Source organism: Hemitrygon akajei, chromosome 4, assembly GCF_048418815.1.
Source record: "Hemitrygon akajei chromosome 4, sHemAka1.3, whole genome shotgun sequence".
Classification (NCBI taxonomy): Eukaryota; Metazoa; Chordata; class Chondrichthyes; order Myliobatiformes; family Dasyatidae; genus Hemitrygon; species Hemitrygon akajei.
In genome coordinates, this window is record NC_133127.1 from 13,745,334 (window position 1) to 13,763,046 (window position 17,713).

Sequence of the window (17,713 nt, forward strand, 5' to 3'; positions counted from 1 at the left end):
GAAGCACTGTCGACGTTTCGGGCCGAGACCCTTCGTCAGGACTAACCGAAAGGAAAGATAGTAGGAGATTTGAAAATAGGAGGGGAAGGGAAAAATGCAAAATGATAGGAGAAGACCGGAGGGGGTGGGGTGAAGCTGAGAGCCAGAAAGGTGATTGGCGAAAGGGATACAGAGCTGGAGAAGGGAAAGGATCATGGGACGGGAGGCCCAGGGAGAAAGAAAGGGGGAGGGGAGCACCAGAGGGAGATGGAGAACAGGCAGAGTGATGGGCAGAGAGAGAAAGAAAAAAAAGGGGGATTGGGGGAAAAAAATTAAATATATCAGGGATGGGGTAAGAAGGGGAGGAGGGGCATTAACGGAAGTTAGAGAAGTCAATGTTCATGCCATCAGGTTGGAAGCTACCCAGCCGGTATATAAGGTGTTGTTCCTCCAACCTGAGTGTGGCTTCACCTTGATAGTAGAGGAGGCCACGGATAGACATATCAGAATGGGAATGGGACGTGGAATGCTGAAGGAATTCGGTGAGTCAGGCATTACCTGGGGAGGGAAACGGACAGTCTACATTTTAGGTCAAAAACTTACGTTGGGACTGAAAGTGAGGAGATAGCCACTGTAAAGAGGTGGTGCAAGAGCTGGCAGGTGATAGACTGATCCTGGTGATGAGGTGGGAGGAGGATAAGTAGACAAGGGAGGGGAAGAGTGTGAATGATGTCAGAAGCTGGGGCTGGTGACAAAGGGCTAAAGATGATGAAGACAAATAGGAGAAGACAGTGGAGTGTTGAATAAAAGGAGGTAGGGATGGTAAACAGAAGGAGGAGTGTGTGGGTGATGAGCAGATGGAGAGGGTGGGGGGGCAGGTCAAACAGAAGGATAGAGGAAAAGGGACAGAGTTTAAAGAAGATTAACTTTATTTGTCACATGAGCATTGAAACATATAGTGAGATGGATCTTTTGTGTCAATGATCAACACTGTCTAAGAATGTGCTGGGGGCAGCCTGCAAGAGCTAGACCATGTGACATAGGAGCAGAACTACGCCATTTGACTTATCATGTCTGCTCCGGGATTTCATTATAGCTGATCCATTTCCCTCTCAACCCCATTCTCCTGCCTTCTCCCAATAACCTTTCACACCCTGACTAATCAAGACTTAAATGCATCCTGTGACTTGGCTTCCACAGCTGCCCGTGACAATGAATTTCACAGATTCACCACCCTCTGGCTAAGAAATTCCTACTGCTCTCTGTTCTAAATGAACATCCCTCTATTTTGAGGCTGTACATCCTGGTCCTAGACCACACTCACCCTCCCTCCAGCGTAGCAAACAACCTCTCCACATCCGCTCTATCTGGGTCTTTTAACATTTGCTAGGTCTCAATTCTTCTAACTTCGTATGAGTACAGACTCAGGGCCATCAATCGCCACCCATATGATAACTGTTTTTTCATTCACGGGATCGTTCTCATGAACCCCCTCCAAACCCTCTCCAATGTCGGCACATCCTTTCTCACAATACTCCAAGTGAGGCCTCATAAGCCTCAACATTACATCCTTGCTTTTATATTTCAGTCAGCTAGTTGCTACACATCTGACATCAAGATAGCGTGTCCACAACTCACTATCCCTAACTGTACGCCTTTGGAACTGGAGTACCTGGAGGAAAACCACACAATCACGTACAAACTCCTGACAGAAAACAACAGGAATTCTGTCCGATTGCTGTAAACCAGTGCGCTAACAGCTACATTACAGAGCCACCCTTTACATTACTGTGCAGATACCAAAAGTTTGAAAATTCAGCATTCGTGCAGTTAACCCACTAACTCACCCCACCACCACTACTTTATCATTTCCTGTCAGTCACCTTATGTACAGACACCTCTGTACCTAGCATCAATTTGTGGACATGCAATCAATGTATGTATAAAGCTACCTTATGTATTTATATTTATACTTATTGTGTTTTTTATTATTGCTTTATATATTAACTGTTTTTTCATGCTGTATCAGATCTGGATTAATAATTCTTTCGCTCTCCTTTGCACTTGTGAACTGGAAGTTGCATTAAACAATCCTGAAACTTGAAGGTTAACTGGTCACTGTAAATTGCCCCTCACATGGGGTGAGTTGATAAGACTGTGGGGAGAAGAAAACTGAGTTAGTGTATGTTTAGTGTAAATGTTTCCTGGATATTTACAACACCAGAGAGCTGGTCTCAATACTCTTTAAGCGTTCTATAGCTCACAGAATGTGCTGTGAATGAGGGTGTGTTGGAGAGAGTGTTAAAGGTATGAGATGGTGGTGGATGGACTTCCATTTCTTTCACAAGCCTCAGGAGATCCCAAATGACATTGTGGCCAATAAAGAGCAACAAAGGTAATGCATCAATTCACATTAGCCTGAGTTAAATCACAACTGCCTTCCCAGAGGCCAATTTCCCAACTGGTTCAGACCTTGCATCCGGACTACCTTGTTTACAATCCCAGTGTCATGCACAAACCTGCTAATTTCATCATCTATATTCTCAGCAATATCATCATCATGTGCCATGTCATACAACGTGGGCGATCATGGAATTTCCATGACCGTGATTGTTTTTGGCAAAGTTTTCTGAACGGGTGGTTTGCCATTGCCGCCTTCTGGGCAGTGTCTTTACAAGATAGGTGACCGCAGCCATTATCAGTACTCTTCAGTGAACATCTGCCTGGCATCAGTGATATACGACCATCCACCACCTGCTCCCATGTTTCATGTGACCTTTATCGGGGAGGAGAGGGGGCTAAGCAGGAGCCACACCTTGCCGAAGGGTGACCTACAGGGTAATGGAGGGCCTTACACCTCCTGGGGTAGAGATGTATCTCTACCCCCACCACTGATAGTGATATATATTAAACAAATTTGAATCTTCAGTTAGGTTGTAGACTATCCAGGTGGAATAGGAGGTGCTGTTCCTCTAGTTTCTAATTCCGCTCACCTTGCCAGCGGAGGAGACTGAGGACAGACATGTCACTGTGGGAATGGGTAGGAGAGTCTGGATTTTCTGGTGGACTGGGCTGTGTTCCCAAATCTCTGCAAATCATTCTCACTGAATGCATATAGCAATAATTAGTCTGGAGACTTCTTTTTTTAACATTTCACAGGTTGTGGGTATTAACCACAGTGAAAGCACATTAGGCTGGGTAAGGAGATCAGATTTCAGGATCAGAACTAGGTCTCTTATCACTAATATGGTATGAAATTAGTTAATTAGGTCTTATACAGCATGAAATTAGTTATGTTGAAGCAGCAGGACAGTGCAAAGACAAAATTATTATAAATTACAAAATAATTAAATCGTACAAAAAGGAATATTGAGCTAGTGTTTATGGTCTGTTCATAAATCAGATAGTGGAGGGAATGAGGCTGTTTCTGAATCTTTTTATATGGGTCTTCAGTCTACTGATAGTAATGAGAAACATAGAAAACCTACAGCACAATACAGGCCCTTCGGCCCACAATGCTATGCTGACCATGTACTTACTTTAGAAATTACCTAGAGTTATCCATAGCCCTCTGTTTTACTAAGCTCCATGTACCTGTCCAGGAGTCTCTTAAAAGACCCTATTGTATCCGCCTCCACCGCCATCGCTGGCAGCCCATTCCACGCACTCACCACTCTCTGTGTAAAAAACTTATCCCTGACATCCTCTGTAACTACTTCCAAGCACCTTAAAACTATGCCCTCTTACATTAGGCATTTCAGCCCTGGGAAAAAGCCTCTGACTATCCACACAATCAATGTCTCTCATCATCTTATACACTACTATCAGATCACCTCTCATCCTCCGTCGCTCCAAGGAGAAAAGGCCAAATTCACTCAACCTATTCTCATAAGGCATGCTCCCCAATCCAGGCAAAATCCTTATAAATCTCCTCTGCACCCTTTCTATAGTTTCCACATCCTTCCTGCAGTGAGGTGACCAGAACTGAGCATAGTACCCCAAGTGAGGTCTGAGCAGGGTCCTATACAGCTGTAACATTACTTCTCGGCTCTTGAACTCAATCCCATGGTTGATGAAGGCCAATACACCATATGCCTTCTTAAACACACAGTCAACCTGTGCAGCAGCTTTGAGTGCCCTATGGACTCGGACCCCAAGATCCCTCTGATCCTCCCCACTGTCAAGAGATTTACTGTTAATACTACATTCTGCCATCATATTTGACCTACCAAAATGAACCACCTCACACTTATCTGGGTTAAACTCCATCTGCCACTTCTCAGCCCAGTTTTGCATCCTATCAATGTCCCGTTGTAACCTCTGACAGCCCTCCACACTATGCACAACACCCCTAACCTTTGTGTCATCAGCAAATTTACTAACACATCACTCCACTTCCTCATATATATATAAATGAGGTTTATAAAAATCACAATGAGTAGGGGTCCCAGAACAGATCCCTGCAGAACACCACTGGTCACCAGCCTTCATACAGAATATGACCCGTCTACAATCACTCTGCCTTCTGTGGGCAAGCCAGTTCTGGATCCACAAAGCGATGTTCCCTTGGATCCCATGCCTCCTTACTTTCTCAATAAGCCTTGCATGGGGTACCTTATCAAATCCCTTGCTAAAATCCATATACAATACATCTATGGCTCTACCTTCCTCAATGTGTTGTCACATCCTCAAAAAATTCAATCAGGTTCATAAGGCACAACCTGCCTTTGACAAAACCATGCTGACTATTCCTAATCGTATTATGCCTCTCCAAATGTTCATAAATCCTGCCTCTCAGGATCTTCTCCATCAACTTACCAACCACTGAAGTAAGACTCACTGGCCTATAATTTCCTGGGATATCCCTACTACTTTTCTTGAATAAGGGAACATTCGCAACCCTCCAATCCTGTGGAATCTCTCCCATCCCCATTGATGATGCAAAGATCATCGCCAGAGGCTCAGCAATCTCCTCCCTCGGTTCCCACAGCAGTCTGGGTACATCCCATCCGGTCCCGGTGACTTATCCAACTTGATGCTTTCCAAAAGCTCCAGCACATCCTCTTCCTTAATATCTACATGCTCAAGCTTTTCAGTGCACTGTAAATCATCCCTACAATCATCAAGATCCTTTTCCGTAGTGAATACTGAAGCAAAGTATTCATTAAGTACCTATGCCATCTCCTCCAGTTCCATGCACACTTTTCCAATGTCACACTTGATTGGTCCTATTCTCTCACGTCTTATCCTCTTGCTCTTCACATACTTGCAGAATGCCTTTGGGTTTCCTCGATCCTGTCCACCAAGGCCTTCTTATGGCCCCTTCTGGCAGTCCTAATTTCATTCTTAATCTCCTTCCTGCTAGCCTTATAATTTTCTGGATCTCCACCATTACCTAGTTTCTTGAACCTTCTGTAAGCTCTTCTGTTCTTCATGACATCTCGTTGTAAAGGAAAGGATGTTGTAAATCTATTACAACAGCCTTTGTACACCACAGTTCCTGTACCCTACCATTCTTTCCCGTCTCATTGGAACGTATCCACCCAGAACCCCACGCAAATATCCCCTGAACATTTGCCACATTTTTTCACCAGGCTGCTGTGTGGAATAGAAAGCATGTACTATAAGCAGACATTGGACAAACTTGAGTTGTATTATTTGGTACAGCAGAGACTGAAGGGAAATCTGACAGCAGTTTATAAAACTATCAAAGGCAATAGATAGAAAAGACAGCCAGTGTCATTTTCCTCGAGTCAGAATGTCTAATACCAGAGGACGTGGGAGGAGAATGTACATGGCAGAGCAGGGAAACACTAGTTGAACAACCAAATTGGTGCAGTCTTTTATTGCTCCCATTATGATCATTATTCTGTTATGGATTTACTGAGTATGCCCACAGGAAAATGAACTTCAGTGTTGTTTATATAATTTGACAATAAATTTACTTTGAACTTTTTTATACAGAGTGGCGGGTGTCTGGAATGATGTTCCTCCAACATTTTCTGTATGTAGTTTGATCCCCATCCTGCTATGAGCTTTACAAGCTGGTATTACTGATTTACTTTTTTGGTTTATTTGCATGGTTTGTCTTCCTTTATACAGTGGATATTTGTCAGTCTTTGCTATGTATAGTTTCCATAAATACTATTATATTTATTTACTGTAAATGATTGCAAGAGAATGAATCTCGAGGTAGTATACGTGAGATATACACACTTTGATGATAAATTTACTTTGACTTTGAGGTCAGGCAGCCTCTGTGGAGGGAAATGCAGAGGTGATATTTCTGGCCGATTCCCTTTATCAGTACCTTTCATTGGGTCTGATTCGAGTCTCAGTCTGAAACATCAGCTGCTCATTTCCTTCCGCAGATGCTGCCTAACCTTCTGAGTTCCTCCTATATTTTGTGCGTTGCTCGATCCCAATCCTGCCAAGACCTTGAAGAATAAGTTAATACCTGATGGAATGAAAAACCAAGACTGGATTGCTAAGTTTTTGCAATTCCTTTTGACCCCTTTCATTAAACTACTATATTTTCTTTGGAACTGAGCTTGGTCACAACAAATCCAGATGTTAAGGATAAGTTTTGTGGAGAAACCCAGCAGGTTGAGCAGCGTCTGTGGGAGGAAAGGAGTTCAAAGGTCGAATTTAATATCAGAGAAATGTATACAATATACATCCTGAAATGCTTTTACTTTGCAAAACATTCACGAAAACAGAGAAGTGTCCCAAAGAATGAACGACAGTTTAAACTTGAGAACCCCAAAGTACCCCCCCCAGCTCCCCCCTCCCACGAGTAAGCGGCAGCGAGCAACAATTTCTACAATCTGGGGCAGCATGACTCAAAGGGCTGAAAGAGCCTACGCAGTACTGTATTGCTTAATAAATACAGTACTGTGCAAGATAGATAGGGTGCCTAAGACTTTCGCACAGTACTGTAGTAATGTTATGCATTGCACTGTAGAGCTGTTGCAAAAAAAGTTGATGACATACATGATTCTGATATGGATCTCTATTGCGGACTGTTGCACCAGACTTTCTGTAGTGATCAATAAACCAATTGTTTGGAATCAAATGACTTTGCCTGGTGTCTCAGGGCTGAGTGTGTCTGCACCTGCCCCACCACCTCACCATTCTTTCTCCGCCACCTGTCCCACCCCCATCCCGCGGCACTCCCCTCTCACCATCCTTTGCTCCCACCAGATTTACAAACTCGCTCTCTGTTTCACGTTGACAAAGAGAAGACTGTGCAAATGTCTTAGGCCCTCCTAGCTATATACAGTATATGTACCCACGACTTTTACACAGTAGTGTGGGAAACAATGTGGTCTGTACTGTACACGTGATAAATAAATGAATGTGAACCTGAATGATTCTTCCTTTATTCAAAATAAACCACACTACATCTACCCATTTTATACTTATTTGTACAAAGAATCCTGTTACAATCTGTGAGTTCCTATGCATTTCCTTATCTGCTGTATGAATGTATCCACAGTGTTACATTTATTGATACAATGCAGCTTCAGGCCACCATTATATTTTCTTTTTTAATACATTATTATTCTATGATTATTGAAGTATATTTATTGCTGTAAAGCAACCTTAGGCATTTGTCTGTGGTGTCTTTATTGATAGAATGTGGCACAACGCTTATTAAAGTTTATTTATTGATACAATGTGTCTCAGCCTTTATTACATTATAAAGTGCAGAGCCCGCACAGCTGAAGTTTAACATTGAAATCAATTGGCTTCACTTCACAGGAATTTATTGTTTTAAATCTCAGCAGGTTTGTAATAGAGCAGTAAGCAACAGAGGACGATGGCTATTGCCACTGGTACAAAAATGATATTTTACAATTCATATTCTTCTCAGCTTTATGGTCCATACTGTCCAGTTTGGAGCAGCATCCGCTCACATTACACAAAATTACAGTGAACAGTCAGATCAGCAGAAAAGGTCATTAGCTGCAGTCTGCCATGATTGAGGGACTTTATATTTGTGGTGATACAGTGCGGAACAGGCCTTCTGGCTTTCGAGCCACACCACCCAGCAACCCCCCAACTTAACCCTAGCCTAGTCACAGGACAATTTATAATGATCAACTAACCTACCAACTAGCACAGCTTTGAACTGTGGGAAGAAACAGGGTGCTCCCGTCGCTTTCAACAGCCCTATTGCCGACAAAGATGCAGGCAGGAGAAAATCGTTGCCAACAGTACCCACCCAACAAACTGGCTTCGCCGAGCATCTATGCTCTGTCTGCCAGAACAGGTGGGATCTCCCAGTGGCCACCCTTTTTAATTTCCACTTCCCATTCCCATATGTCCATCCATGGCCTCCTCCACTGTCGTGATAAGGCTACACTTAGGTTGGAGGAACAACACCTTATATTCCATTCAGATAGCCTCCAACCTGATGGCATGAACATTGATTTCTCAAACTTTCAGTAATGCCTCCCCTCACCTTGACCATTTCCCATCCCCTTGTCCCTTTCTCATGTCATGTCCTTGCCCACCCATCACCACCCTCTGCTGCTCCCCCCTCCCTTTTTCTTTCTTCCATGGCCTTCTGTCTCTTTCACCAATTAACTTCCCAGCTCTTTGCTTCATCCCCCCTTCCAAATTTCACCTATCACCTGGCATTTCCCTCTCCCCTCTCCCCCACCTTTCAAATCTGCTGCTCAGCTTTTTCTCCAGTCCTGCTGAAGGGCTTTAAGCTGTTTACTCTTTTCCATAGATGCTGCCTGGCCTGCTGAGTTCCTCCAGCATTTTGTGTGTGTTGCTTGGATTCCTCTTGTTTGGTTTTCCCAAAAAGCTCCCTTCTTGAAAGCACTACAGGGCTATTGAAACAAAAAAACTTCACACCATCTTATAAGTCTCTTCTGCCAGGCAGTTAATTTGATCAACCAATCAAGTTACCCCCCCCCCCCCACAAACCCTCTATTACTCATCATTGCACTGTAAGCACTTTAAGCCAGTCTTTATAATGCTATTTACATTGTAAATACCCACTAGTATTGTATATTTATACATATTTTATCCCATAGCTGTACTTTTAACTTTATTTTATACACTGCTTTATAATTGTTGGAACGTTGTTGTTTATTCTTATATGTCACACCAACACAGGACAGTAAATTTCTAATACATGTAAATATATATAGTGAGTAAAGTTGATCTTCTCACCCGTACTGTGACTGAAAGTGTTGATACTCTGGTAGGGCTGCTCTGTTGGACTTCACTCATTCTCAAAAGACCTCCCCTCCCCTCCCTTCCCTTGCAGGGGGAACAATTCCCTACACCCTGCCACTAAAGAACTCAGGCAACAAGACTACGCTTGGGCTTGACCTACTGCAGCACCGTCTGTTTAACAATTCTACCCTCTTTGTCGATGGCGAAGTTATAGTTCTGTGGGTTGTCCATTGCTTCCTCGATGCGCTGATCCAGGTTCTCCAGCGTAATGAAATTCTTTGCTTCCTCCTGTAAATTAGAAGAGTGAGATAATCAATGTCACCAGCAACCCGAACAGATTTCTACGGGTGTAGCAGGGACAGACTTCCAGCTGGTTGCAGCATCACCTTCTGGTCTGGAGACGCAGGATCGGAAAAGGCTGCAGAGGCACAAGAGAATCTGCAGAAGCTGGAAATCCAGAGAGCCACACACAAAATGCAGGAGGTACTCAGCAGGTCAGGCAGCATCCACGGAAATGAATAAGCAATCGACGCTTTAGGCCGAGACCCTTCTTCAGGGCTGGAGAGGAAGGAGGAAGAGACCAGAACAAGATGGGGGGGGGGGGGGGGAGGAGTACAATGTGGCAGGTGAGACCAGGCGAGGGGGAAGGTGGGTGGCGGAGGATGGATGAAGTGAGAAGCTGGGAGGTAACAGGTGAAAAAGGTGAAGAGCTTTAGAAGAATGAATTTGACAGGAGGGGAGAGTGGAACAACAGAAAAAGGAAAGGAAAAGAGGCACCAGAGGGAGTTGATAGGCACTTAAAGAGAAGAGGTAAGAGGGAAGCAAGAATGGAAAATGGAAGAGGAAAGGGGAGGGGGAGAAATCACTATCATGTAGTCAGGTAGGAGATGACCCACCTTGGCAGTATCTGGAGTGCACTGCTAAGAGTGGAGGCAAATACAATACAGGCATTTAACAGGCTCTTAGAGAGGCACATAAACATGAATAAAATGGAGGGATATGGACTTATGGAGGCTGACAGGACCATTTAGAAAGGTTTATTTACTAGTTTAAACTTTTTAAAAACAATTTAGGAAGCTTCTTTCCTGTATCTGTCCAATTTCTCAACAAGTCCCACTCAGGTGTAATACCCTAACTGTCCCTGCACAAAATCCATGAAATAGTCTTTCTTGCTCTCCTTGTTTTGTTGATAATTGTTCATCCCGTTTATATGTTCACATTTATTTCAGTTCCATTATTGACATCTGCACGTGTGACCGCTCTGCTAATTGTTGATTGCTCATGACTGTTTGTCCGGTAAATTGTTGGTTGCTATTGTGCTGTCTGTTATGGTATTGTCCTGTGTTTTTTGCTTGGCACCAGACCACAATCAATAGTGGTGTGTTTCACAGACTGGTAATAAAGTGATTATGATTCCGATTTTAATTACTTGTTTAATTAGTTCGGCACAACATTGTGGGCTGAAGGGCCTATTCCCCATTCCTGTACTGTTGTCTAATGCCCCTCCCTTGGACAACATCAGTGGCATGGAGAGGGGAGACTTGCAGCTTGGGCAACTACCGGTCTTCCATAAAAAAAAACCTTGCCCAGGCTTGTGCCCTGGAAACTTCCCAAGGTGCAAATCCATGGTCTATCGAGACTACCGGAGGCCTACTTACGCACTGTTGTGTTCTGTGTCCTGTATATTATTTTTAAACTGGACTTGATCTGTTTATGTATAGTTTGGTATTGGTTTATTATTGTCACATGTACCATGATACACTGAAAAGCCTGTCTTGCCTGCTGTTCATACAGATCAATTCATATTGTATAACAAATATTTCTACGCTTGGAATACTGGGTTCAGTTCTGGTCCCTCATTATGAAGGATTTAGAAGCTTCAGAGAGGGGTCAGAGGAGATTTACCAGGATACTGACTGGATTAGAGAGAATGTCTTATGAGGATAGGTTGAACAAGGTAAGGCTTTTCTCGAGTGAAGGAAAACGAGAGGTGACTTGATAGAGGTGTACAAGATGATAAGAGGCATTGATCGAGTGGAGAGGAAGCGAACTTTTCCCAGGGTGAATAAGGCAGTATAATTTCAAGGTGATTGGAGGAAAATATAGGGGGATGTCAGAGGTAGGTTATCCCACAGAGAGAGCGGTGTGATTGGAGCAAAGTATTGACGGGTCAGAGTAAGTCTTTTACACAGAGAGTGCTAGATGTGTGGAATACCCTGCCAGGATTGGTGGTAGAGACAGATATATTAGGGACATTTAAACTCTTAGATAGGTACTTGGATGATAGAAAAATAAATGGTTGTGTAAGAGGGAAGGGTTAGATTGATCACCATAACATTGTGGGCCGAAGGGCCTGTACTGCGCTTTAGTGTTCTATGTTCTAAATCGTGGTTTTTTTTCCTGTAAAATAGTGTTTAATGTATACTTCCTTTGTGAATGGTGCTTAAATGATGCTGCCACATGTAAGTTTCTCTTTGCACCTGCGCATATGTGTACTTAAGTATATGACAATAAGCTCAACTTTGACTCATCCCTACCACAGAAACATACTGGAAGACTGATCACGATTTCTTCCTCAACATGAAGATTAACCACCAAGGGGACCATAACCGTGTTGTATGTTTGGAGGCTTGTGTGCCTCATTGACCCAGAGAGCTACATTGGCTGGAGTCACGGCCTTGTACTTTGGCTCTTGGAAGGGTCACCCATGCCAAACAGGCCAAAGGGTAGAGGCCAGACCAAGACCGGTCCACTGGTCATCCAGGTTTGGGGGTTCAGCTCAGGGCTAACAATCCAGTCTGGTCAAAAAAACAGCAATGAAAAATCCTTCTTTATCTGTGTGTGGAAGTATGGAGACAGAGAGGGAGGACCTTCATTGGTGCCCTCAGTGCCAAAAGCATAAGGAGCAGTAAGAATAAAGGTTAAACCCCCATGGAAATGTTCAATTGCTGTTTTTAAAAATCAGTGTGGTTATTGTTCAATTGAAGGTCTCCAATATTTCTGCAGGAACTGTATGAAGACTACAACATTGTGATCTACTGCCTGCACCTGGTGTATTTCTGAGAGTGACTGACAGGTGTCACTGTGGACCAGAGTGAACGTTACTTTGCCTAGAAGCAGGGATCAGGCTATGAACCAAGTGGATCTCGCAGTGTATCTGCAGCACAACTTAAACTTCTCTTTGGACATCTGCAGAAAGCAGTTAAGAACTAACCACCTGATGGGCCTGGAGTCATATACTTGTCAGACCAGAGGACGACGTTTGTGATGTGTTTTAATCATAATCAGGTTTATCATCACTGACACATGCCGTGAAATGTGTTGCTTTGTGGCAGTAGTACATATCAACATTACTATAATTCACAACAACAAAGACACAATATATATAAAAAATAAATAAGTAGTGCAAAAAGTGAGCAAAAATAGTGAGGCAGTGTTCACAAACATTCAGAAGTCTGATGGTGGAGGGGAAGAAGCTGTTCCTAAGACATTGAGTGTGTGTCTTCAGGCTCCTGTATCTCCTGTAAGCTGTCTCTTCCAAAAGCTCTCTTCGGGAAAGCTCTATAGGGCTACTAAAACGAAAACTTCACATCATCTTAAAAGTTTCGTCCCTCAGGCAGTTAATCTGATCAACCATTCTAGTTAGGGGGATACTTTATTTATTACCCCATTCACTGCACTGTAAACACTTTAAACCACTGTGTACAAATAATGCTGTTTATTTTGTAAATATACACTGGTGCTCCAGTTTCCATCCACAGTCCAAAGATGTATTGGTCAATATGTTAATCGTTCATTGTAAACTGTCCTGTGATTAGGCTAGGGTTAAATAGGTGTGTGCTGGACCACCTGCTCGGTGGGCTGGAAATGACTGACCCTGCAGTATTTCTAAATAAATAAATAAAGAGTGAACATGGCCCTGGTACCAGAGCGCAGAGCTCACCTGAAGTTGCAGAACCTCCCTCTCCTTCTCACTGAGGAACTCCATCCGCTTCTGTTCTCTGTAGGCAGCAGCCTGCTGTTTCTGCTGCCGCTCTGCTTCCATCTCCTGCCGGAGTCGCTCCTCTCTGTTCCAAGACAAAAACAAGGCAGCGCTTATTGAAAATTTATTTAGAGATGCAGCAAGAAACAGGCGCTAACAGTGCAACGAGCCTGGGGGGGAGGGTGCAATTACACCCATGTGACCAACTTAATTAATTAATTTATGGAAATAGTGCCAAACAGGCCCTGCTGGCCCAACAAGCTGCACTGGCCAGCAACTCACCAAGTTGACATTAGCCTAATCACAGGACAATTTACAATGACCAATTAACCTAGTAACCAGGAAGTGTTCGGGCTGTAGGAAGAAATGGGGGCACCCAGAGGAAACCCACACGTTCACAAGGAGAGCGCACAAATTCCTCACAGGTGGTGCCGGAATTGAACTCTGAACACCAGAATGCCAAGAGCTGTAATAAGTAACAGCGGCACCCTACCCATATGGAGGAGATTTACTAGAATGTTACCTGGGTTTCAGCACCTAAGTTACAGAGAAAGTTTGAACAAGTTAAGTCTTTATTCTTTGGAGCTTAGAAGGTTGAGGGGGGACTTGATAATTGTATTTAAAATTATGAGGGGGATAGATAGAGTTGATGTGGATAGGCTTTTTCCATTGAGAGTAGGGGAGATTCAAACAAGAGGACATGAGTTGAGAGTTATAGGGCAAAAGTTTAAGGGTAACACGAGGGGGAATTTCTTTACTCAGAGAGTGGTAGCTGTGTGGAACGAGCTTCCAGTAGAAGTGGTAGAGGCAGGTTCGGTATTGTCATTTAAAGTAAAATTGGATAGGTATATGGACAGGAAAGGAATGGAGGTTTATGGGCTGAGTGCGGGTCAGTGGGATTAGGTGAGAGTAAGCGTTCGGCACGGACTAAGGGCCGAGATGGCCTGTTTCCATGCTGTAATTGTTATATGGTTATACATCTCTGGAATATGGGAGGAAAATGAAGCACCTGGAAGAAACTCACGTGATCACAGGGAGAACATACTTAGCATCCTTCGGGAGAACATCCTCACAGACATCGGCAGTAACTGAACCTGGGTCACTGGTGCTGAAATAGTATTACACTAACCGCTAAGCATTCTAGTTCTAGTCTCATTTACCAGTGGAAACAACTTTCCTGCCTGTACCTTATCTATCGCTGTGATTTGCCATTGTTGCCCTCTGACCTTGAGCCAAAACACAGAACATAACCGCTGGCCTTCATCACCCTCTGACGGCTCAGTGGCTGTGGAACAAGTCACGCTCTCTTACTGCGGCTGCCATCAAAAAGGGACACGCACCTCCGCACTCACACCACCATGTTCAAGTTCAACCACCAGACTCCTGAACTTCACTTGCCCCACCACTCAACTGTTCCCACAACCTGAGGACTCATTTTCAAGGACTCTACATCTCATGTTCTTGATATTTGTCACTTATTTATTATTAAAATTCTCTTTTTCTTTTTGCATTTGCACTTTGTTCTCTTTTGCACACTGGTTGTAGGTCCAGGTGGTGTGATCTTCCATTGATTCTGTTATGGTCATTGGATTTATTGAATATGCCCACAAGAAAATGAATTTCAGGGTTATACATGGTGACATATATGTACTTCGATAATAAATTTACTTTGAACTGTTCTCATCATCTCCTGACCTTGTATCAGAAGTTTACGATTTACAGCTGCCCACCCTCATTACCCTCGCCTTGAGTCGTTCGTTATGTGCCATGTCGTATGACATCATCGTGTGCCATGTTGTATGACATAGGTGATGATGGTCTTTCCATGGGATTTTTGCAATTCTTCTACAGAAGTGGTCTGCCATTGCCTTCTTCTGGACAGTGTCTCTACAAGATGGGTGACCCCAGCCATTATCAATACTCTTCAGAGATTGTCTGTCTGGTGTCAGTGGTCGCATAACCAGGACTTGTGATCTGCACCAGCTGCTCGTATGACCTCCACAACCTGCCCCCGTGGCTTCACGTGACCCAGATCAGGGGCTAAGCAGATGCTACACCTTGCTCAAGGGTGACCTGCAGGCTAGCATAGGGCAGGGGCACCTTGTATCTTCTCTGGTGGAGACACATCTCCACCCTGCCAACCGTGACCTTGAGTATGAGTTATAATACTGCTGGCCTTCATCACCCTCTGATGAGTCAGTGGCTGTGACATACAGCTGCCTGCCCTCATTATCCACTGTCCTTGAGACAGGAGTTTTATGATTTAAAAACACAAAATGCTGGAAGAACCCTGAAGAAGGGTCCGGCCCAAAACATTGACTGTTCATTCATTTTCATAGATGCTCCCTGACTTGCTGAGTTCCCCCAGCACTTTGTGTGTGATGCTCTGGATTTCCAGCATTTGCAGAATCTGAATGGCCTGCTGAGTTCCCCCAGCACTTTGTGGGTGTTATCTGCAGAATGTCTAGTTTTATGATTTACAGCTGGCTGCTCTCTGACCTTGAGGGGTGGTGACTGACGAAGTACTGCCTCTACACAGACTCACCGGAGTTTCTGCAGCCGCGCATTCTCCCGGTCGTTGAATTCCATCAGCTGTCTATGCTCCTCAGCTTCCTGCTTGGCTCGCTCCTCTGCCAGCGAGCCCACCTCCTCCTCATAACGTTTCCGCAACACTGCCTCCTTGAATTCAGCCCTTTGTAAAGAGCGGGTGAAATGATAAGTCAAACAGTGGGGCAAAGAAAAGATGTGGAATAACCTTCTCCTGCATCTCACTTTGTGTCCTAATCTTCACATACTGACTCTTTACTGAGCCAATTACAAGACAGGTGGAAGAGAAACACTGCTATTTACAGTCTCAGCTCAAACCCTGAGAAACAAGTTGAACAATCCAAGTTGTGAGACAATTCGATTGGTAGCACAGTGCACCAGCCATATACTCAAGACAGAATAAACCCACATCCCTGCACATAATTAGTGTATTCCTGTCTATATTGCTGGTGTCCCCTTTCACATATTCCAGATGTGTCCTAGCCCCTGACACATATTCCCAATGTTCCCTAGCCCTTGACTAGACTCCAGATGTGCCCCAGCCCCTGCCAATATTCCAGATGTGTCCTGGACCTTTATCCAGATTCTTGATGTGTCTTGGCCCCCTGACAACATTCCAGACGGGCATCAACCCCATATTCCAGATGTGCCCCAGCCCCCACCTAGATTCTAGATGTGTCCCAACTCCCCGTACAGATCGTAGATGTGCGTCTACCCCCCGCCCTGATTCCAGGTGTGTCCCAGTCACCCTCCCCGGCAACATTTCAGATGTGCCTCAGCACCCCCGTCCAGCTTCCACTTGTGTCCCGCCCCCCGCCATCACACATTCTCTGCCCCTGTTCTCAACGCAGACGTGGCCCGAACACAGCCACGTACTGCTGATTTCCCCACCCACACCGACCTCAGTGCTTTCATGATGGCATCGTACTGCCGGTAGCGCTCCTGCACCACCAGCAGCTCCTCGGGGTGGACGGGCGTGGGGACGCGGACTCGATCCACCTTTGACTTGGCGGGCGGGTCGGTGCGCGACTTGCGGCCGCGGGCAGGGGCCGGGCGGGCGCCCAAGGCTCGGGCCACGAGCAGTGAGCGGCAGCGGGCCCACATCTCGGCCGGGCGGGACGGTGAAGGAGTCCGGGTGCCGGTCGGTCGAGCAGCAGCTCCAGCTTCTCACATGGGCGCCGCCATGACCGGAAGCGCCTGCTGTATCCAGCGGAGGTCAAAGGTCTCTCAGCTGTTTGCCCACGTGGGCTGTAATCACGCTCCCGAACCATCAGCTCTCGCAGCTGCTTGAATGGTTTAAAAAAATAAAGGGCGAACAATTGGGTGATAAACTTTGCAATCTTTAGGCATCTACTTCTTTTTTGTGTTAGGGATTTTGAATTAGTTTATTATTGTCACATTCACCGAGGTACAATAAGCCTTTGTGTGCCCTCCAGACAGATCATTCCACACATCGAAGAAGTTAAAAAAAACAATGCAGAATTAGCGTGCAGTTACAGAGAACGTGCAGTGCAGGCAGCTGTCTCTCTCTTTCCACTCTCTATTCTGACTCCTCTCTTAACCCAGCTTGATGCCCGTCACTCTTCCACATTTCTCCTCCTCGCCTTTCTCCCATGGTCTTCTGTCCTCTCCTATCAGATTCCCTTATCTTCAGCCCTTTACCTCTTCCACCCAGCTTCTTACTTCATTACCCCCTACCCCACCAACCTTCACTCTCACCTGGTCTCACCTATCACCTGCCGGCTTGTACTCCTCCCCTCCCCCAGCGTCTGATTTATTCTGGCTCCCAGCCCCCTTCCTTTCCAGCCTTCATGAAAGGTCTCAGCCTGAAATATCAACTGTTTATGGTCCTCTGTAGATGCTGCCTGTCCTGCAGAGTTCCTCCAGCATTTTGTGTGTGCTGCTTTGATTTCCAGCATCTGCAGAATGTCTTGTGTTTAGAGTACAGGTTGAGCATTCCTGAAATTCTTGAAGCCAGAAGTGTATTAGATTTGGGATTACAGTATTTGT

At 44.8% G+C, this 17,713-nt stretch overlaps 1 protein-coding gene across 1 annotated transcript; it reads right to left on the reverse strand.

The window, feature by feature from the left end:
- Window positions 1–7,341: 7,341 nt before the first annotated feature.
- On the reverse strand, window positions 7,342–16,910 carry mrps26 (mitochondrial ribosomal protein S26). Its single transcript, XM_073042107.1, has 4 exons — window positions 16,605–16,910; window positions 15,702–15,848; window positions 13,118–13,241; window positions 7,342–9,462 (listed from the first exon to the last, which is right to left on the reverse strand). The coding sequence occupies exons 1-4, from the start codon at window positions 16,805–16,807 to the stop codon at window positions 9,331–9,333; spliced, it is 606 nt and encodes a 201-aa protein (XP_072898208.1). The 5' UTR covers window positions 16,808–16,910; the 3' UTR covers window positions 7,342–9,330.
- Window positions 16,911–17,713: the final 803 nt, after the last annotated feature.